General features: G+C 41.2%; 3 protein-coding genes across 10 annotated transcripts in view; 1 reads left to right on the forward strand and 2 right to left on the reverse strand.

Annotated features, from left to right (window-relative positions):
* Positions 1-2,130, reverse strand: part of Ndufaf7 (NADH:ubiquinone oxidoreductase complex assembly factor 7) — a 19,258-nt gene extending 17,128 nt beyond the window's left edge. The window contains exons 1-3 of one of the 2 annotated variants that reach the window (XM_060364160.1): positions 2,011-2,130; positions 1,575-1,738; positions 221-301 (exon numbers count right to left, since the gene is read on the reverse strand). In XM_060364160.1, the coding sequence (XP_060220143.1) occupies positions 221-301; positions 1,575-1,738; positions 2,011-2,047 (282 nt within the window). In that variant the 5' untranslated portion in view covers positions 2,048-2,130. The remainder of the gene's footprint in view (positions 1-220; positions 302-1,574; positions 1,739-2,010) is intronic. The other variant, XM_060364163.1, reaches the window with a different exon arrangement.
* Cebpz (CCAAT enhancer binding protein zeta) lies at positions 2,126-19,147 on the forward strand. Its single transcript, XM_021661548.2, has 16 exons — positions 2,126-2,336; positions 3,132-4,624; positions 6,739-6,970; positions 7,549-7,735; positions 9,425-9,513; positions 11,477-11,530; positions 12,180-12,282; positions 12,381-12,449; positions 13,833-13,899; positions 15,224-15,324; positions 16,038-16,095; positions 16,352-16,536; positions 17,237-17,323; positions 18,134-18,192; positions 18,291-18,372; positions 18,873-19,147. The coding sequence occupies exons 1-16, from the start codon at positions 2,181-2,183 to the stop codon at positions 19,007-19,009; spliced, it is 3,159 nt and encodes a 1,052-aa protein (XP_021517223.1). The 5' UTR covers positions 2,126-2,180; the 3' UTR covers positions 19,010-19,147.
* Positions 12,284-22,015, reverse strand: Cebpzos (CEBPZ opposite strand). Of its 7 annotated transcripts, none has more exons than XM_060364207.1 (5): positions 21,888-21,995; positions 20,746-20,907; positions 19,785-19,829; positions 19,049-19,133; positions 12,284-12,460 (listed from the first exon to the last, which is right to left on the reverse strand). In XM_060364207.1, exons 2-4 carry the CDS (start codon positions 20,858-20,860, stop codon positions 19,051-19,053), a joined length of 243 nt encoding a protein of 80 aa, XP_060220190.1. In that variant the 5' UTR covers positions 20,861-20,907; positions 21,888-21,995; the 3' UTR covers positions 12,284-12,460; positions 19,049-19,050. The 7 variants fall into 7 exon arrangements, with proteins under 7 accessions (XP_060220190.1, XP_060220169.1, XP_021517221.1 ...); XM_060364186.1 differs by lacking the exon at positions 12,284-12,460 and adding an exon at positions 17,865-18,084 and having other exon boundaries at positions 20,746-20,861; positions 21,888-22,015; XM_021661546.2 differs by lacking the exon at positions 12,284-12,460 and adding an exon at positions 17,865-18,913 and having other exon boundaries at positions 20,746-20,861; positions 21,888-22,015.
* Between the last annotated feature and the right edge of the window lie 18 nt (positions 22,016-22,033).

Here is a 22,033-nt window from a genome sequence, read left to right on the forward strand (position 1 = left end):
ATGGTTCTCTTCTCAAACCTTTTCCACCTTCCTTTCCCTTCATATCTTTCAGTTTTTCAAGTGTCTCCTCCACCATTCCCTCTAAAAATATCAAGTTATATATTTTTATATAATATACACACAGCACCACCCCCACCCCCATAAAACACTACTGCAGACCAGCATAGCTTGGTCTGCTCTTAAGTAGTTATGGCATTCCAGTCTCCATGTTGGATATTACCTCCCCAAAGATTTGACTTAGTTCAGGTGACGTAATGAAGTCTCCTTTTTCTCCTAGCATATCGTGATGCATGTAATATCCCTAATTTTAAAAGAGGAAATGGAAAAGATTAATTTTCAGATAAGGGTTTCAAAACTACTCCTCCAAAGTGTTAAGTAACACCTACAGTGGTGTAACTACTTACTGACAAAGTTCTCTCTTCTAGATAACTGGGGTGAAGAGAGTCTTTACCTGCATTTTATATGGTAGCAATCATTTTGCAAAACTCACAGACGAACAGTCCCTCAAGCAGAAGGGCTGGGAGACATGCACTGTTCATCCCTACACTCCCCGCCCTCTCCCACCTCCCACAGTCCAACCCGGTAAGACTCTAATCACCCTTGCTGCCTCCTCGCCCAAATTAGTCTTGCCTGTTGGTGATACTCAAGTTTCTCGATTTTTCTTGACTGTGGTGCAACTTAAATAAATGTGGTCTGTGTGAAAATCCATCTCTATGTGTATGTGTGTGTGTGAGAGCCATCCAACTATATACCAGTGACTTATGCTCTTTTCATATGATTAATGTATCTCAATTTAAAAAAGGTGAATTTAGCCAGGCATGGTGGCACATGCCTTTAATCCCAGCACTTAGGAAGGCAAAGGCAAAGTTCGAGGCCAATCTGCTCTACAAATAGAGTCTAGGACGGAGGGGGGTGGTGGTGAAAGAAATGGCCCTGCTTGTCTGTACTTCCCTGCCAATGCAAATCTCATTTTCTTCCCTTTTTAGTTTTCCCTGGCACCCTTACCCACTCAGTCTACTCAGATACCATCTTCACTGACCTCTCTCTCCTAAGACCAGTACTTTTTTTTTTCTTTATTTCATTACTTTGATTAGGTTTAATTATTTGGGAAGAAGACCATGCTGTTATCTTCGTATCCCAAGTTTTACCATAATGCTTAACTTTCAAGAAAGACTCAGCAGCTCTCTGGCAAAGCTTTCTTATAGCCAGGCAGGTGGAGATCACCTCAAATCCCAGCACCAGGAGAGTAAACTGGAAGATGCTACAAGTTCAAGGCCAACCTCATATATTTACCATTTCTTTCTGTCTGGGAAATGCACAATCCAGTTAGAAAATCATCTTTCCTTTAACTCATGAAATTGCAACTAAATTCTGTCACCTAAACACAGCATGAATCTGTCCTGACCTCTTTATTGGCACTGCCCTTGAATTAACGCAGCCTGATCAACTGATAGATTAAACCATAAAGATTTCAGAGATGGCTCATGCTCTGATATTCTCCGCTACTTGGGCTCAGGACCCCTTCAGGGTCCTCTGTGTACACACCCTCCGTGGCTCGAGCTCCCTATGTTTACCTTCACTGGGTTGGTTAAGACCTCCTTCATGTACTCGGCCACAGTGATGGGACCTGTAGACTTTATTTTGTACATAAGATGCCGCTGCATCGGTGTCACCCGATTGCTTTCTTTCGAGTCATTCCCGGAGCTGAAGCCTTTCCCCCTCCAAAGACAGGGAATGCCTGAAAAACACGATTAAGCACTCGCATTAGAAATGTCCGTTTTACACGCACAGCACGCAGCCTAGCGGTTGCAAGGCAGCCTGGCTCATCACTAACTTCTTCCCCAACGTCAGAACCCGACGGAGCTATACACTGGGCCCACAGGACCACAGAACCAAGTCTTTCCGCCAACTGGCTTCGACTCCCATTCCAGCCCCAGGAAGCAACCGAGGAACCGAGGAGCCGGCCACTCGGTTTCCATGGAAGCAAGATTCCGCAAGTTGGACGCTTACCCGCCCGAGCCACGCAGCGTCTCACTAAAGCATTCATTCTTACCACCCGGGGCCAGACTCCGCCCTAGGGGCGGAGATGAAGGGTATTTCCTGACTCTCCCCGTCAAAAGGAAGTTTGTCGCCGGAAAGCGGAAGTGAGCTGCGGGCTGCGCGCGCGTGTTCTGCCAGCGATGTCTGCGGACCGGGGACCTTTAGAGTTCCATGCCAAGCAGCCCTGGCGTCCCAAAGAGGTGACACAAGATCCGGATGAGGAGGACGAGGAGGAGAGCGATGAGGCCAAGAATGGCTTCTCCCTGGAGGAGGTGTTACGCCTCGGAGGCACGAAGGTAACGGCCGCAGGTTCCGGGGAAGGGGATGCACACGGCTGCCGGGTGCGTGGGACCTGCCGCCAAGCCACAGACTTGTTCTGAGCGCCTCTGCCCTTCACCCGCTCTTCAGTGGAGTAAAAATATTCGGATTGCATGTTTTCTCCTGGGTTTATGCTTCGTTAAGATGTAGGTGGTCTTGTTACCAACGTGGTGTAATCGCCACTCCCATCAGATCGGACAAAACTTGTTGATCGTTGCCTCGTGGGCAAATGTTTTGAACTCTAGTGTATGTGTAATCTGAGTCTGATGGGTTATAAGGTAAATGCCTTATAGGTTGGAACCAGCCAGTTTACAGTAGCCTTTTATGAAAGCGCATGATTGTTGGTACACTCGAGTGGAAGTCAGAGAACAACGGTGTGGAGTCGATTACCTCTTTTACATGGGAGACCGAACCCAGGTCGCCGGTCGCCCAGGCTTGCTTAGCAAGGGCCTCAGCCGTTGAGCCGTTCCTCCTGCCCACTCATATAAACCTTTAATTTTGCTCACCTGACACATTACAAGTGCACTTATCAATACGATTTTCATTGGGTTTCCGTGGCTGTCAGCTTGAGCATCTTTTCGTATCTTGAAGAAGCTTCTTCGAATACCTTCTTTTCCCTATAGTGTACATATCCTTGGCACATTTGTTGGCTGTCTGTGACTTTCCCAAGCAATAGTGTAATAAATCAATTGTGATGGTTTTCAAAGATGAAGTTCTTACTGAAGTTCTGGGTTTGTACTATGGCTTTAACTTTTTTTTATGTGTTTCTGCAGCAAGATTACCTTATGCTGGCTACTTTGGATGAAAATGAGGAACTGGTGGATGGAGGCAAAAAGGGAACAATTGACGACCTTCAACAAGGTGAATTGGAGGCATTTATTCAAAACCTTAATTTGGCCAAATACTCAAAGTCTTTGATTGAAGAAGATGAACCAGATAAAAAGGAAAATGACAGCCAAAAAGAAGCAAAAATACTGAAGGTTGAAACTAAAAAGCAGAAAGCGACAGAAAGTAAAAAGACATCAGAAAAGAAGGTGAAAAATAAAAATGTACCAGAACAGCGTTCTGAAAGCGGTACCATCCCAAAAGGAAAGAAGGATAAACAACCCGACGTATTCGAATTTCAGGAGAGACAAACGCTGTTAGTCAAGCCTGGAGGCAAGTGGTTCGACATGGAGTACAGCAGTGAGTATTCTTTGGAGCCCCAGCCTCGGGACGTGGTGTCCAAATATAAAGCCCTCGCCCAGCAGCTGTACGAGCATGAGGTCAGCCTGTTCAAAAGTAAGACAAATAATCAAAAGGGAGGCTCTTCCACCTGGATGAAGGCAATTGTGTCATCAGGGACCCTGGGTGACAGGATGGCGGCCATGATCCTGCTGATCCAGGACGATGCTGTGCATACACTCCAGTTTGTAGAAACCCTCGTGAACCTTGTTAAAAAGAAGGGCAGCAAGCAGCAGTGCCTCATGGCTTTGGATACGTTCAAGGAGTTACTCATTACAGACCTTCTGCCGGACAGTCGGAAGCTCAGGGTTTTCAGCCAGCATCCTTTTCACAAACTGGAAGAGTTGTCCAGCGGCAACAGGGACTCGAGAGACAGGAGACTTATATTGTGGTATTATGAGCACCAACTAAAACACTTAGTAGCAGAATTCGTACAAGTCCTGGAAACTCTAAGTCACGATTCCTTGATGACGACTAAGATCCGAGCCCTCGTAGCCGCTCATGAGCTTCTGTGCGATAAGCCTGAGGAAGAAAAGGCTCTTCTTGTGCAGGTGGTAAATAAACTGGGAGATCCGCAGAACAGAATCGCCACAAAAGCTTCCCATCTGTTAGAGGTATTGCTGAGGAAGCATCCCAATATGAAAGGAGTTGTGTGTGGAGAAATAGAAAGGCTTCTCTTTCGCTCAAATATCAGCGCCAAAGCGCAGTATTATGCAATTTGCTTTTTAAACCAAATGGTCCTCTCCCATGAAGAAAGTGAACTGGCTAACAAATTAATAACTCTTTATTTTTGTTTCTTTCGGACTTGTATCAAGAAAAAAGACATTGAGTCAAAAATGCTCAGTGCCATTTTGACAGGCGTGAACAGAGCATACCCTTACTCCCAGATAGGTGACGACAGAGTGAGGGAGCAAGTGGACACTTTATTCAAAGTGCTGCATGTTGTAAATTTTAATACCAGCGTGCAGGCTTTAATGCTACTTTTCCAAGTAATGAATTCTCAACAGACAATATCTGATCGGTATTATACGGCTTTGTACAAGTAAGTGTGCGTTTTTAGTGTCTGGATGTGGTGAAACTTGCTGTGGTGTAGCACATGTAGTTTAGGGCAAAAGAAAGATTTAGACAAGTAAACATGTTTGTGTGCCCACATACGTAGCTATATGTGGGTATGCACACACATATATGCACACACATATATCTCACATAGGCATGCACCCTCACCACCTAAGTGTTCACCAACTTTGAACATGACACCCTGACACCTGTTTCAAAAATTAACACTTTGCCACATTTAAGTCTTTTGGCATAATAAGGAACTGAACCAGAGGTGTAATTGCAATTCCCTTTCCTAAACCACCCTCCTGTTCTTCATCCAGTTGGTCAGTAATTCATTCTACTGGGGTTTTGAGTGCTTACGTCTGCTGCTCGTGTTCTTGGTGGGTAAGATGTGGTACCATGAGCAGGAATCCCACCCTGGAGACCCTTACCAGAGTATGCTAGAGAATGAATGTTAAGGGGTTCTGATTTCTGGAGGTTTTTGTTCTGTTGTGCTTTTTTTAGCCTTCAGGATTTTCTTTGGTGACTCCTACAACTGTCCTCTAACTCATGAAGGCAGGTATTTCTAACAGTATAAGCTCTGCCTTACATAGTCCAGTAAGCTATGTTAAGAAACTTAATCTATTCTTTTTTTTTTTTTTTTTTTTTTTCTGAGACTGGTTTATACTGTGTAGCCTTGGCTGCTCTGTAACTCATTGAGATCCATCTGTCTGCCTCCTGAGTGTTAGGATTAAAGGCTGGTTCTACCATACCTGGCCTCTAATTTGCTTTTTATAGTTGCACAAGTATGTCTGACTTATGAAGGAAAATGTAAAGTAGTGATTAATAGTTTAGACTTAAGCCATACTACAGTGATTTGAATCCCAGCCAGTAGTTTGCTGTGTTAAGATTGGGCAGTTACTTAATTCTCAGTAAAACCCTATTGATAACTTGATTAATCTCATTTCTTACAGTATTTTATTAGTAAAATGCAGAGATGTGCACCTATCTCATGGCCTATTATTCACATTGGGAAGCATTTCCCAAGTTACAGCTAGTGGATGACAAAACTGGAACTTCACAGAGAAAAGCTTTAGGGCCAGTGAGATAGCCCAGAGGATAAAGGTACATACAAGCCCGCCAGCTTGAGTTTGTTCCCCAAGACCCACGTGGTGGAAGGAGAGAACAAACTCTCAGGTTGCCCGCTGACTTCCTCAGGCACACACACCACATTTTAATTCCCAGAAAAGCTGTATAAGAGAAAAGCTTTTGGTATAGTTAATGAAGGCTTTAGTCCATGAGTGATTGGACCCCTCATTTAGGAAACCAGTACATGGAGGAAGTCTGTGATAGAGTAGTCTCACTTCTATTGGACATTAGGAGAAAAGGTGGAAAATTGAGGACTCAGAGTTTAGGAAACTGCAGAGCACGAACAAGACCAAGGGGCTGTTAGAAGAGCCAATTAGGAACTGTGGGCATGCAGAGGACATGCTGGACAGGGCATGGTGTCAATGGAAGGGATTTCCTTTTTCACTACTCATAGGTGGTCTTCACTAGAGCCATGTGAGGGAGGCTGCCTCTGGTCAGCTGGAGGGTAGAGAGTAAACAAAGAAACCCAGGTCATCTTATCTCTTGCATTATAGCTGTCAGCTTTGGTAGCCACTCAGGGCTTAACACTGACTTGCCTTGAATTTGCTATGGAAATCAGGCAGGCAGAACTCCTTGAGAGCTGCATGCCTCTGCCTTCCAAGAACTGATTAAAAGCAGATTGAACAGGTGTCATTTTTATTAATTGGCTTTTGTGTAACCTTTCAGATGGGGTTCTGTATCTGTATTAAAATCTACCCTGTTGTCTTACAAAACAATTGGAGAAAAAAAGCTTACAAAACAAATGGCTCTTAGCTGATGACATCTTTTTTACCATTGTGTATTTTCTCTTGGGTTCATTGACTTACTCTTTTATCTGAGAAGGCAGAAATAGTCTCTTATTCTAACATATTCAGGAAATTTATCACTAAGATGAGACAGTTATAATTGATTGTTGAGTCTCTAAACTGTGACCACAGGATGGGACGATGATTTTATGAGTGAACATTTCACCCTGATTTTATTTTACAGAAAGATGTTGGATCCAGGGTTGATGACATGTTCCAAGCAAGCAATGTTTCTTAACCTCATCTACAAATCTCTGAAAGCTGACATCATGTTGCGCCGGGTGAAGGCTTTTGTGAAGAGGTTGCTTCAGGTTACCTGCACACAGATGCCCCCTTTCATCTGTGGAGCATTGTATCTTGTGTCTGAGATCTTTAAAGCAAAACCAGACTTAAGAAGCCAACTAGATGATCATCCGGTATGTTTTTTACTGCTTCAAGACTGCTTCTTGGTGTTTTGGGTGGGATTTTTGTGTGTGTTTATTTGCTTTACTGACGGCAACAATTTCTCTGGAGTGTGTTAGAATTTAAGCTGTAGAATTGGACAGAGCTTCCACTGACAGCTAAGTGGGTCGGCATTGACTAAGTGTGTGTTGCTTGACTCCTCTGTTTATTACATAATAAACTGTGCTACAGTAGAAATTGTAGTCATATGAGGTAGTTATGGGTGATTATAGACCTTTGCAGCCTGTTTGCTCTGTTATGAAATGGAAATGAGTAGTGATTGTACCTGTCTTTGTTATTATAACACAACAAATGTTTGAGGGCTCAACTCTAAAATCTCTTGGTTCAGAACTTGTCTCTGCTATGTTTAGGGAGAAAGTATAATCTTCCATTTCACTCTTGAGTAGCATTCAGAACCATGACTTCACTTTTTGGTATTTTCTCATTTTACCAGAAATATAGTGAAGCTTATTTGAAACTACATCACCCAAATGAATACAGGCTTTTTTATAGCCCTGACTGATTAACAGAGTCATTGATCCACTTTTGTTAGGAATCTGATGAAGAAAACTTCGTTGACATGGGAGATGACAGTGATGTAGAAAAGTTCACTGATGCAGACAAAGAATCAGCAGCAGATGCAGTGAAGGAAGCTGAGGCAGAAGAAGCTGCGCCTGAGAGCAGCCCAGAAACGGAGAAGCCGAAGACCGCCTCCTGGGTGCACTTTGACAACTTGAAAGGTGAGTGCTTTGGCTTGTTCCCTCGAGCGTTTAAAGGAAGGAATTAGTTTCCTCTGACATTTTCACAGTTGTGTCTGTGCCAGTGTGACCATGCTGGAGGTGGAACCTATAGCCTTTGTGTGTGCTGGTTGAGCAGTGAACTACATTTGCAACCAGAAAGTAAAATTATAATGGTATGGAATCACAGATAATCTTTATTAACAGAATTCCATGTTTTAAATAAATCTTGGAAATCAAGCAGATGCCTTTTAGAGCTGTGGGAGTCAGGTGAAAAACGATAAAATGCTAGATGTACTGTGAATCATTTATTTCCATAATTAATAGGAGCTTATGCCTCATTGAGCCACTTTAGTCAGAGCATATGACGACACCCAAGTGTGGTTCACGTGAAGTTTGACTTCTGAGTGGAACTGTATTTGATTTTATCTCTGTGACCCTTCTTGGTTTTTGTGTGACTGTCGCAGTCACACTTTGCAGTTTCCTAAAGCAGGTTGTTTGGTTTATTATTATCATTGTTATTTTATGTGTATATTCAGCCTATTTACCGTGTGAATGCCTGGCCAAAGGAGGGCCACGGAACTGGAGGTACAGGCAGTTGTGAGCCACCATGTAGATGATTGAAATCGAACCCAGCATCCTCTGGAAGGGCAGCCAGTGCTCTTACTGCTGAGCCATCTCTTCAGCCCCTTAAAGCAAGTTTTTAAGATAGAAGACTCTATGGGAAATAGAAGCCTTAAGTGACTGTATACACACCAGAGAAAAAGAAGTAAAATATTGGAGCCAAAAGAAAGCTTAGAAATGCAGTGTTTATCTGAGGCCAAAAAGAAAAGAATACTAGCCTTGGACTGAGGAAGACAGTATCAGAAACTTTTCTTTTAGGACTCATGGTTAAAGTAACTCCGCTTTAAATTTTCGTTTATATATTAAAGAGAAGGCTGGTAGTCCTCAGGAAAGTTCTCAAAAGGATTTCTCTGTTTGGAGCACAGACTTGTCCTTTAGAAGGATGGCAGGCATGTGCTAAGGCTACATAGTTAATAGGGATTCCAAAATTCTTGCTTTTAATGTCTGGGGCCAGGGAGACAACTTAGCCAGGAATGGAAACGGCACTTGCTCCTGGGCCTCAGGCCTGACTTCTATCTCTGGCACCCACGTTTCGAACTGGAAAAAGAGCTGACTTCTGAAAGTTGTTTTGGGACTCCACATGAAGCCTTGTGGCACACACCTTGAAAGGAAAGGAAATCTCTTATTTCTGGGTTTTTGTAAACATACAAATGTGTTCCAAGAAAAAAAAACAAAAAACAAAAAAAACTTCCTGAATGTAGTTCAATAGCAAGAATTTGGAATGCCACAGCTCTGGAATATTGCAGATATACACCTTTAGGTTATTTCTATCTTCCCCATTTATGACTTGTTTTCTTGGTGCTTTCTCTGGCTGCCTGAAAACTGCTGACTGAAGAGATCGATCGTTTGGCAGTTGGGGCCAGTATGTTGTAGTTTTTCAGGAAAAAAAAAAATGTTAGAATAGATATCAAGATAGATTGTTTAAAGGACGACATTTTAATCTAGTGTTGGATTATTGAACTACTAACAATTTTGAAAATTAGGTCTGTATGTAAAAATTTTAGTTGTGATAGTTTTAAGTGTCCCCTTGAGCTAGGAATAAAGCATATGAAAATCCTGTGTTCTTAGGTGGCAAACAGCGAAAGACATATGATCCATTCAGTAGAAATCCTTTGTTCTGTGGAGCTGAAAATACAAGTCTTTGGGAGCTCAGAAAGGTAAAATCATTTCTATTTTTTAAATTAATTTGTGACACATATTCCTGCTTTCAATGGCTTTTAACACATTGAAACTTTTCTTGCAATTGAAGTTAACATGAAGCTATACATGGGCAAAGATAATAGTATGGTGAATTCATTTTACAGAAACTTTTTTTTTAAGATTTATTTAGTTATTATATATACATATTCTGCACCGGCTATCATTTCAGATGGTTGTGAGCCACCCTGTGGTTGCTGGGAATTGAACTCAGGACCTTTGGAAGAACAGCCAGGGCTCTTAACCTCTGAGCCATTTCTCCAGCCCCTTACAGAAACTTTTAACTGATGTGCATGTAAATGAAATACCATACCTGGTTTGCAAAAACGTGGATTGTTGCATGTAGCTCATGCAACATGTGCTGCAGTTGTCTGAGAATAGAAATCTTTTATTACGTTGTTTTGTAAATGAGGAAGAATTGTGTTTCTAATAGCCTTCCCTGTGATCAAAAAGACACAAAATAACTCTCCCGAAGAGTTATTCTTGCAGTGTGACCACAGATGCTCACAGCACTTCATTGAGTCTGCAGAATCACTACTGTCCTGGTAATACCCACTGAGATTTGTCTTTGTCACTGTGCTAGCTGTAGCACTGATGATGTAAAAGAAGACAGGTGAGCTTCTGATGCCTTGATACAAGTAAAGATAGTGCCTTTGTGGCCATTAAATTCTGTCATTTTTTTCTCTGCATGTACTTGTAGGGAATAAGCCAGTGTCGCTTGGGAATGATAACACAAGGACTGATCAGTGCCTTGACCTTAAACACACGCCATTGTCCCCTGTGTGAATGGCAAGTGTGCATTCCTACTTCTCAAAGCAGCACTTGATCAGCTGTCCCTGATCCACGTAGCTGCTTCCTGATACACTGACCGGCAAAGTGTTCACTCTGTCTGAGACATATTTGCTTGTAAATGAAGTAATTGATTTTTTTTGCTTCAGGCAAAAACAACTAGTAGCATTTGCTGTGAGTGACAGACTCTCATAAGCAGTGATCACACTAGCAGCACAGTTTGAAGGAACTGCCCAACTCATCCAGTTTTCTTCAAATACCCAGTGTACAGTGTTGCAAACTGGCATGTGGGTAAGATCTGCATCCAGAGTAACCAGCTAACGCTGAGTAACAAGTGCCTAGGGCCAGATGATGTGGTTGATTCCACTTGCAGTTAATTTTCCACAGATCTGTTTGAGGTTAGATTCTCTTCATATATGTTCAAATAGTGTGGAATACTGCAAAAGATTTAAAAACGCATGTGTTCTATTCAGCCAAACACAAAAGAGATTTTTAAATATTAGTTAACTAAACTTTCTAAATTAGTTAATGCTGCTTAATTGTGTAATTTTTGTTTGGAAATATACTTAGTTTCATGAACATGTTTATACTAATACGTGGTGGGTATATTGTTAATTCCTGTTTTCATTTTATGTGTATGAGTATTTTGCTTACAAGTATATAAGCGTACCCGTATGCGTGCCTGGTTCCCAAAAAAGCCAGACAAGGGTGTCAGATCCCCTGGAATTGGAGTTATTGGTAGTTCAGCCACCATGTGGGTTGCCGGGACCGGAGCACAGGACCCCCACAAGTACCTTAAGTGCTCTGAACTGCTGAATTGTCTCTCCAGCCCCTGGATTTATTAATTTAAATTAACTATAAGCATTTACATTTTTCCTGTTGTAATTTCTAGTAAAGTAAATCTAAAAATAACCCACTTAGCTAGATATTCTTTAAATCTCAGATATTTAAGTATACATATAGTTTGGAAACAAAAATGTTTGAGAATTATTCTTTTCTGAAGTTTCAGTTTTCTAGCATTTTCTTGGTAATTTTGCTAAAAACTGACCTTAAAAATAATGACATTTAAAAAAAAGAAAGAAAAAAGAAAATTAAAAAAATAATAATAATGACATTTACATTTTTCTTCTATAGTTATCTGAGCATTTCCACCCTTCTGTGGCCCTTTTTGCAAAGACTATCCTTGAGGTAAGTATAAAATACTCTTAAAGATGTAAGTATTGTAGGGTTTTTTGGAGTGGGTATTTGTTTTCATTTTTGCTCTGTAACAGCACTAACTCGATTTAGCCTCAAACTCACAGAGATCCACCTGCCTCTGAGTGCTGGGATTAAAAGCATGTGCCACCACGCCCAACTAAGTGTTGTAGTTTTTGGTCATCAGTAATTGATGGTAGAGTTTTCCCTGCCATATAGACTGATGTTTGCTGCTCTTGTTGAGGACCAATGACTTGTTTAATGCTGAGAACAGAGAGTGCTCACTCTGTGAGGAATGGAAATACAGCACATAAGTAAATGGCAGCTGCTTATTGCTGGCTGGCTCATCTGGGGAAGCTTGTTCTCTGCTCTGCTTCCCAAGTTTGCTTTTTCAGTTTGGTTCTTGGAATGCTTACATACTCTCCATTATAAATATTACCTATAAAATCACCAGTACATCATAAAATATGTATGTTTCTGTATGTTTAGTTTTTTAGTATGATGCACATAAGAATAATTGAAGGGTTAGTCATTGTTCATATGTGCCTCAGATACGACATAACAACAGCTTATGTTTTTTGTGTTTGGATTGGTGGGTTGCTTTTTTATTAAATCCGTAAATCCACCATTTTCCACCTTTCAGGGAAATTCTATTCAGTATTCAGGAGACCCACTGCAGGATTTCACACTCATGAGATTCTTGGATCGATTTGTATACCGAAATCCAAAGCTACATAAAGGCAAAGGTATGTTTCCATTATTTAATAATATTGGTTTTCATTGCTGGGGCTTATTAAGTGAATGAACCTATAACTACATTAGACTATCATGGTTTACATTTCAGAGAACACCGACAGTGTTGTGATGCAGCCGAAAAGGAAGCATTTTATGCAGGATGTCCGTAATCTTGCTGGTAAGCAGAGCCTGGCAGTTGAAACCAAAAGAATAGCATAAGACAGTGCAACACAAATTATATTCTATGGCCCACTTTATCATAATAAAAACTTCAAGCATATCCAAAGTAAATAAAAGTATGGGCCCCCTGACAGCCATTCCCAGCCTTAGCAGGTAACCATTCAGCCATGCTCATAGCCTGTAGCTCTTTCAGGAGCCCCACATGTATAGTTCATATCTTGCACATTCTAGACCATCCTAAACTCTTCTAGTACTTGCTGAAAGCACAGGTGGTTCGTGCAGCATTTTCAGTGTGGTTGGTGTCCTCCTGTGGACAGGTGATTGGTGCCGATCTTGCCAATATTCTGGATCTGATTCTGCTTTTCTATTCCGAAAGGACATTTCTTCACACACTGTGTCTTGTCTTCATTTTGCTTAGAAATTAGAGCTGAGTTAGACGTTTTCTTTTCAGCCAACCTCTCAGAAATCCAGAAATGTCAACAGGATTACTCAGAGGTAATTATGCTGAATTTTTAATCAAGTCAGAAATTTAGTTCTGGAGAAGAAAAGCTAATGTCCTTGAACTCTTTTTCGTTTTCCTCCATATTAAGTAAAATTATGGCAAGTGCTGTTGATGATAACTCTCTGTTTTTAGAATTACAAGCATCATTGTACTTCCAAGACAACCAGATTATGCTGTAATCCTTCATGTGTGTGGTAGAGACAGAAGGATCGTGAGTTAGAGTTAGGGTTAGCAACTTCAGAAGAACTCTTGGAAGGGCTTCACTGGTGAAGAGCACTTACTGCTCTGGAGGAGACCCAACTTTAGTCCTCAACACCCATACTGGGTATCTCACACCCACCTGTAGCTTCAGCTCCAGGGAGACAACACCTGTGGCTACTGCAGGCCCCTGCAATCACATGCCCACGCCCACACACATGCATATAAATAAATCTTTTTTTCTCTTTCTCTTGAAAGTTGTGTCTTAAGTGCAATTGGAGAACAATAAAAGAACCTGTTCCTCCACTGTGGCTGTGTTCTACATGTTCTTCTCCACAGAGAGCCAAGAGTTAGGATGCTGAAATTTGTCCACACATCTCCAAAGATGTGCTTTCCACTTCTGGACCTCTTAATCCGCACTGTTGTCTGTTTCAAGATTTCAGGACTACCCAGTGGTGGCTCGCACCTTTATTCTCAGTACTTGGGAGGCAGAAACAGACAGATCTCTGTGTATTCCAGGCCAGCCTGGTCTATAGAGCAAGTTTCAGGACAACCAGAGCTACACAAAGAAACCCTGTTGGGGGGAGGGAGGGAGGACAAAAAACTGCCAGTATGTTAATATTGTCTGAGAGCTTAAGTAGCACAGGGAAATGGTCGTAATAACATGCTTCATTTCTGCAGTGAATAGTAAAGAGTTTCTTGCAAAAGAAGAAAGTCAGATCCCAGTGGATGAAGTGTTTTTCTACAGGTAAGATACCTAGTACAGCCTCCTTGGGGACTGTTTAAATGTTTATATTTGATAGTACACCGCTTTATTGGCATTGCACTATTTTGAAAAGATCGGGTTATCCGTCCATTTCTTTTTTGAAGGAATTTAAATTACTGATTCTGCTGCTCAGAAATCTTAGTGAAATTGGTCAGCTTGAGTATTTTAATAATGGAGTATATAAATTTTTGGTTTCTGAATGTGACTTTTTGGAACTTCAGGTTTTTGTTTGGAAACTGTATTGCCTAAGATGGCCTCCAACTTGTGATCCTCCTGCCTCCACCTTCCACACCCTGGGACTGTAAGCATATGCTACCATGCCTGGGTTTTTTTCCTTCTGAGGTAACTCTTACTAGCTTTTATCTGAGTTAGTTTAATGTAGTGGTAACTCAGGAGTACTTTGTCTGGACAATGACCCTTTTAGTAGAACTGATAACATTCATTGTGAAGCTGGAGGGGTTGATCTGACACTCTTAGTGCCTTGTAATCTGCTGTCAAGTTATATGGTTGACTAGTTAATTAGCTTTAATATAAATTTCTTTGAAAAACAAAACTTCTGTGAACAACTTTGTGTGTGTGATGCCAACTGGAAAGTCTGAAGTTTTACTGTGACTTTGGGCGAGCTGATATGTCATTATGATTTGAGGCCATTTAGAACTACTATATTCCAATATTAGATAAATTGTGTTGAACTTGAACCAACCTTTTACTATGAAAATTATTTTACTGTTGTGTGGATCAAATTCAGGGCCTTGTTCATACTAGACAAAACTATATACACACCTTGAGGCCTCTGCGATACCATGTTAAGATGAGTGTGAAGAAATAGCTTAGCTGGGCATGGTGGCACATGGCTTCAATTCCACCTCTCAGGGAGGCAGAGGCAGGTGGATCTCTGTGAATTCAAGGTCATCCTAGTCTACAGAGCAAGTCCAGGACAGCCAAGGCTGCAAAGAGAAACTCTTGTCCAGAAAAAGAAGAAGAAATAGCTTATGAGACACTAAAATCTTAAAAGTCTCTTCTACTTCACTTAGAAGTGCTAGTTGGCTTATACCTGTAGTCCCAGCACTCAGGAGGCAAAAGCAAAGGGATTGTATGTACAGCTTGGCTACATGGTAAGACCCTTTAAAAAGTAATGAAAATTATGCTTCACATTTCAAAAGTTTATACCTGCTTTAATTCAAAACACTTTTTACATTGAATAAAAATTATACTCATTTGTGTCCATTTGAGTATCCATAATACACTTTGAGCTGTAGTTTTTAGTTATAAATTATGCAGATATATAATATGCATTTTACTTCAGGTATTATAAGAAATTTGCTGCTGTTAAAAACAAACAGAAACGCGATGCAGATGAAGAAAGTATAGAAGATGTTGATGATGAGGAATTTGAAAATATGATTGGTAATTTATTTTTGTTGGCTCAGTTTGTAAAATTATTACTATTTGTTAATAGAATGTAGAACATTAGTGGTAAAAGGGAACTTGGTTTTTATAAATCACTGATACGCAGATTAGAGTAGAAGATTGAGAAATAGCATATAGTAACTTGCTCATTTTTGTGCTAGAGAACTACATTATTGAGCTTTCTTTTCTTACATTATGAGCATTGTTTTCTTACATATTGTACTCATTATGTAAGAATATTGTAAGAAAATTGTTTGCAAGAACAGTATTTTCATTCCTAAGACCAAGTCTCTGATGAGACAGAAACCCTGTATTGTTCATAATCTACTAATTCTACTGGCAGCAATGAACTGCTGTTTTATCAGTTTTTCTTTATAATCCATAGAGCTTGGGGATTTTTAATTCAAGTATAATCAAATGAAACAGTACATGAAAATAGAAGGGCTTACTTTGATGTCACTGTTACATCCTACAGTTAGTAAAAAATAAACACTAAAAATATTTTTCAACAAAAAGACTATAAACAGAAATTAAAATTAATAGACCCCATCTTAGAGATTTCATTGGCTCATAGGTTTTTATAAGCATGCCAGAAGCAGTCCTAATTACAACATTCTGCTGTTGTGAAATCCTGATTCAATGTCACAGTTAACTGTGTATCGCTCTTGTTCTTTGCTGGGTCTTTCAATTTTGAAATTGTTCTCGGGCAGACACATTTGAAGATGATAACTGCTTCACACCTGGAAAGGATGATATTGATTTTGCCAGGTAAAACTCAACTTTCTCTTTACTCTTTCCCAGTTTTTCCTAAATTATTGCTCATGAGAACAGAAGGGCATAAAAATTAGGTGATCCATAAGGAACACATTCCCCTGGGCTTGGTATTATTATTTTGAACCTTTAGGATGCTGTGAGCACTCCGGAATTCTTTTACTTAATTAACAGCATATCTTAGACACCTGAGCACACATTAGAAAACGCTGCCTTTCTTTACAAGTTTGGAGTTTTTGCTTTGTTTTCCTAGCAATATGAAGAAGAAAAAGGGAGCTAAGGAGGACTTGGAAGATTTGGAGAGTAGTGACGATGAGGTTGGTGACCTGGATGATGATGAAGTTTCTCTAGGAAGTATGAATGATGAAGACTTTGAAATTGATGAAGGGGGAGGAACGTTCATGGATGTGTCAGGTGATGAAACCGAAGGAATTTCAGGTACACATTGAAAAAATAATTCACAAATTACGTGGCTTTCTTGCTTATTCTTAGGCTAGGTTTCTGTGTGTAAGGAAGACACATACAGTGTTGAACTTAGTCAACAGCTTCTCTCTACAGTTTCGGGCGGGCTGCCATGTTGCCTCTTTTTAACGTTAGTGTCATGGGCCGTGGTATAACTCAGTAGTGAAGTGCTTCCTAGAATGTGTGAGGTCTTGGGTTGCAGCCTCAACTACCAAAGAACAAAAGCAATAATGATGAGCAGTTTAGCCAAGAAAAAGTCAGCATACAGATAGTCCGACCACACAGCTGCAGACAAGGAATGATGTCCATTGTAAGTGAGCGGGGGCCGCCACACGTGTGTGCTTGTACTCTTTCCTTGCGCGCGCCTCCATTGACACCTGGCTCTGCATCCTGCTTCTTCTGGACCTCAGCAGTAGTTGTTTCTTATTTATGCAAGTGTTGGAATATTTGGTCTCATAATCATCAAGTAAATTACGTATCAGGAAGTCTGGCAGCCACTCTGAGAATGTCCTGAGTTCTCCAGGCCATTCTGTTGGGATTAGAGGATTGTGAACCTTCATGGAACAGACATAGCAGGCCTTGACGTTGCACTGAACACTGTAGCATACAGTGAATTGGTATATTCCAGGCTTGTTGTTTTTAAAATGGCTTAATAGCAAACTTTCTTGGGTAACAGAATTTGCAGAAACCAGCCCCAAAGCCAATACAAAGAAAAGCAAGAGAAAGAGTGGAAATGATTTTGACTTTGCCGGGTCATTTCAAGGTAAGAAAATGCACTTACTCTCTTCAAACCATAACAGCTGCCATATGAAGAGTAGTGTTGCTACTGTTGGGAAATATATTTTTAAAAACTGGTTGATGCCAGTTAGTTAGAAATTTTTTCTTAAAGGATCAGTCCTCAAGTACTGCCCACCTTTTATTTGAGACAAGGGTCTCTCTTAGGCTTGGGACTTCACCACATAGGCGGAGCTAACTGCTCCATGAGACTCTAGCATCCACCTGCCTCTGCCTCCTCTCTTACCATCACTAACATTACAGCACTACACTCAGGTTTTACATGAGTTCTGGAGGTCTGAACCCTAATCGTCACACTTGGGAGGGAGTGTGCCTTTCACACCATCTCCCAGCCAAGAACGGCGCTCTAGGAATTGATAGTGACAGGGTGTTGTTCCCAAGTTCCTTCTCTCTCATTTAAGTATCTCCCAATGATCTTTCCAGTCATGTTTCAAGAGTCCAATTACATGTGAGCCATAACTATCTTACTACTTTAATGTTCAAGAAAGCTACAGATTCAAAACCATAGGTGAGTTTTTGATAGACATTTTATTTTCAGTAGCATAAACAAAAGTTTATTGATAGTGCAATAAATACATTTAGTCAGGTTTTTCAAGCCCAAAGAGTAAGACCTGAATTACAATTTTTATTTTGCTTCACATAGTATAAATGCTATCCATGTCAGCTGTGGAATTTTAATCCTCAGTGATACTGTTTCTTGTAAGAATAAACACTGATCAGTGACCAAATCTGAAAAATAAGCACATACTTTGAATAACCTATACATGATTCTTTTAAGGATCAAAGAAAAAAAAGAAAAGTTTCAGTGACTCCAGCTTGTTTGTGTCTGCTGAGGAGGTAAGGCTAATGTACTAACCTAAGAAAGTAGCTGTTTACATTCTTTAAAAATTTTCTAATAACCTTCACACTCTTCTTTTTTTTTTTTTTTTTTTAAGTTTGGCCATCTGTTGGATGAAAATATGGGATCCAAGTTTGATAATCTTGGCATGAATGCCATGGCTAACAAAGATAATGCAAGTAAGTAAACTGATTTTCTTCTTCTTTTCTACAGTAGGATCTTATGTAGCCCAGGCTGCCTTAAACTTGCTATATAGCCAGGCGGCCTTAGGCTCTTGATCCCCCACCTCCCAAGCAGTAGGATTACAAGTGTGCACTATCAGGTGACCTTGAACTTGTCATTCAAGTTTTTTAAACAGCATTCAAACCACACACAAGCTACAGAGTCAGTTTTTCTTGGAGAGTTGGTATATTTTATTTGACTCTTAAGTGCTTGAAGACCTTTTAATTATTCCTTGATAGAAAAGAAAAATATTTTCAGTATTTTCAATATTTTCTGTATTCTTTCATTTATAAAACCCTCATCTTAGATAACAGGAGAGAGCAACAAACAGTGGGTTTGCACAGTAGGTGGGAAATCACAGGCCATGTGGCTTGAAGTTACAGTTACACTCAGGAAGGAGGTTCTGTGGGAGTGGAGCCTGCAGTGACATAGACTCATCTTTTTTCTCCCCTCAAAGGTTTCAAACAGCTGAAGTGGGAAGCTGAGCGTGATGACTGGCTGCACAACAGAGACGTGAAAAGTATCATCAAGAAAAAGAAAAATTTCAAAAAGAAGATGAAAGCCCCTCAGAAATCCAAAAGACCACGGAAATGAGAGCTTCAGACTAAATAATAAGATTATGATTGTACTTACCCTTAATTTTTGCTATCCAACCATTTTTCTTGATCTTTTTCTCTAATTCCATGTATTCCAGACTGTTCAACAGATTTATAATAAACTGTAGAAACAAAATGCTGTCATTTATAAAATCATAACAGTTATACTTAAATCAAAGAAATTCCTCCATATTGCTACATAACCAAACGAAAAGGACAGTGGGTCTCCGTGATCATGCGCATGGTCTCACCGCTCTCTGGACCACTGTGATGAGCACTTGTTCAGGGTACCTGGCGTTATGCTCATTAAGGACCTGATGTCATCTTGGTCAACCCCTAACTGTCATGGGGTGGGCATTAGCTCTTCCATAGAGAAAGCAGCATCTCTGAGAGCATAGTATACCTAAGGAAAACAGTCTTTTACAGCAATAACCTTGGGCCGTGGTCTGTGCCCACCACCACCCTAGGTCTCCCTCTGGAATCTATGTTCTTAACCACTGAGAATTACGGCTCCAGCCTGCAGGGTGGGGCATGTAACTCAGTGACAGATCTTTTGCCCAGTGAAGCCTGGAATTTGACCAATAAAAAAAGTAATAATTAAACCAAGAGCTAACTGTTCTCATCTGAGCAACTGGGTGAGTCCTTATTGTGTGGTCTCAGGTGGCAACTAGTGTTGGAACCAGCAACAAAATGTCATTTGGTCCAAAGCTGTGAAAGTACCATGGGATTTATAGGCTATTTTGCATAGAAATTTTACTTGGGGAAAAACATACCTTCCAAAAGAAAGGGAAATGTCTTGCTCATTGTTTGCCTGAAATCTGACATTAAAAAAAAAAAAAAATTCACTGTTAACATTAAGCCCACAATTTAGTGTATTAGTGTCTATTAGCATTTTGTATTTAAGGTCCAGCTAATAATCCAAGAACTGAATCTTGTAGGATACTATATAGATTACATTCATCTTAAAAACCAGCCTTTATACTTTTTTCTCTCTTTTTTGGTTTTGCAAGACAGGGTTTTTTCTGTACCCCTGGCTGTCCTGGAACTCACTCTGTAAACTAGGCTGGCTTCAAACTCAAAGTCCACCTGCCTCTGCCTCCCAAGTGCTGGAAAAAGTATGGGTCACTACCGCCCAGCAGCCTTTATGCTCTTCTATTTACTGTAAAGACTGTGAGCATCCCATGGCACCCTGGTATAGTGAAGTACTTTGAGGAAGACATGTGAAGTGACACGTTTAAAGATGACCCAGGGTTGTGCCCAGCTAGTTGGAGAAGGAAGTAATAGGAATTCCTGATTTAAAAGCTGAGGGCTCTCGTATAAAATTTAACAAACTGTTACACAGTCTTCAGCAATAGCATGGGAAATGGTTTCAGTGCCTACTGCTGATGCTAAGGCTGCTGTGAACGAGGTTCTGAGCATCAGTGATGTAGCTCTTTCTGAGAATACTGAACAAGTAAGTGTGCTAGGCAGGCCCAGCTACCCCATCTATTCCTTTCAGTTCTTCAGAGGGCCATTCAATTGTGAGCCCGAATAGGGACATTTGTTGTCCCCTTCCCTAGTAAAACCCAGATACTCCTAGTCTGCAAGTCAAAAATGAGTCAGTAACAGGCACCTCGTTCCCCTCCTTCCCATAAAAATGTCTAACAGATTCAATCTGAAGAAATGCTTTGTCCAGAAATGCCACTAGCATTTAGTGCACACACTGCTAGAAAACAGCAACTGAACTGTGTTTACCTTGGCTCGAGTTCATCTTTTTAAACAAAATATAAGCTCCAAAAACACCCACAACTTCCGCTGCTAAAACTCCTTTAATGATCTTCCTTGCCAGTGGTTCCATGTTTTGAGCCATCCTGAATTTAAGATGAATGAGGCATGTTTAAATTTCTGTTGCCATATCTAAAAAAAAAAAAAAAACTCCATTGCTTTTTATATGGACCCCAAAAGTAATATTTGGTTTGGACATTCCTCATATTCTGATATGCTCTGTCCTCAGTGCTGAGACAGGCTGTTGGATAATGTTCATTGTCAGCCAGTTCCTCCATCTGCTTTTGCCTCCCTTTCATACCTAAGCATTAAGGTAATTGAACACTGTTAGGATTAGCCTTGGCCTATGTCACCAAAAGACTTAAAAAAAAAACAAAAGCTTTTAAAATGAAGCAAACAAAACACATATAACTGGGGGTGAGGCAGGAGGGTCGTCAGCTGTCTTCCTCTACTCCCAGTACTCTCTATCACTGTCAGGCCTACTCAGTACCAAGTTCTCCAGGCTGTTTTAATGCTCCGGGGCAGCGCTGAGGCACATCTGCCGGCAGCCTATTTATTCCTTAGCTTAAGGAATCTGAGCAAAACCTTTTTTGGTTGGAAGAAAGTGATGCTAAGGTTCCAAACAGTCCAAATAACACTATATAATAAAACATTTACTCTCTTAAAAACACATGGACATGTTGCGCTCCAAGGCCCTCCTGAGCTTTGGGACTGTTCTACTTAATAAAAAAAGTCCGAGGTCACCAGAGGCACACCTAGCCAGACCAGATGGCCCAGGAAGACCAAGACCGACCACGGGGCCTTGCAGAGGAGAGGCTAGGGCTGCAGCGCAGGAGAAGCAGCCTCCAGGGTGGACCTGGGGGAAGGGAAGCCGGCGTGGCTGGTGACACTAAGACCCAAGGCTGCTGCCGGGACGGTTCCAACCAGCGAAGTCTAAGTCCCACAAGGCGCCGCGGCGCTCGGAGACCCGGAAACGCTCGCGCCTGCCCCGCACCCCTGCGCCATCCGGACAGTCTCGTTCAAGTGTTCCCCTGACCCAAGGATATTACAAGACCCCACCCGCCCCACAATGGGGAACCGACAACGGGCAGGGCACACAGAACCGTCCTTACCTGAGGCCACTGCGAGCTGACTGTGCACGCGCAAGGTCGCAGCGCCACGCCCCCAGCTTTAGCCACGCCCCACAGCGGAACCCCGACCCGGCTACACTGCTCTTGTTGACTCTGGCAGAGTAGCTGTGGGAAGCTAGCTCCTCATT

This window comes from Meriones unguiculatus, chromosome 1 (assembly GCF_030254825.1).
Source record: "Meriones unguiculatus strain TT.TT164.6M chromosome 1, Bangor_MerUng_6.1, whole genome shotgun sequence".
Taxonomy (NCBI): Eukaryota; Metazoa; Chordata; class Mammalia; order Rodentia; family Muridae; genus Meriones; species Meriones unguiculatus.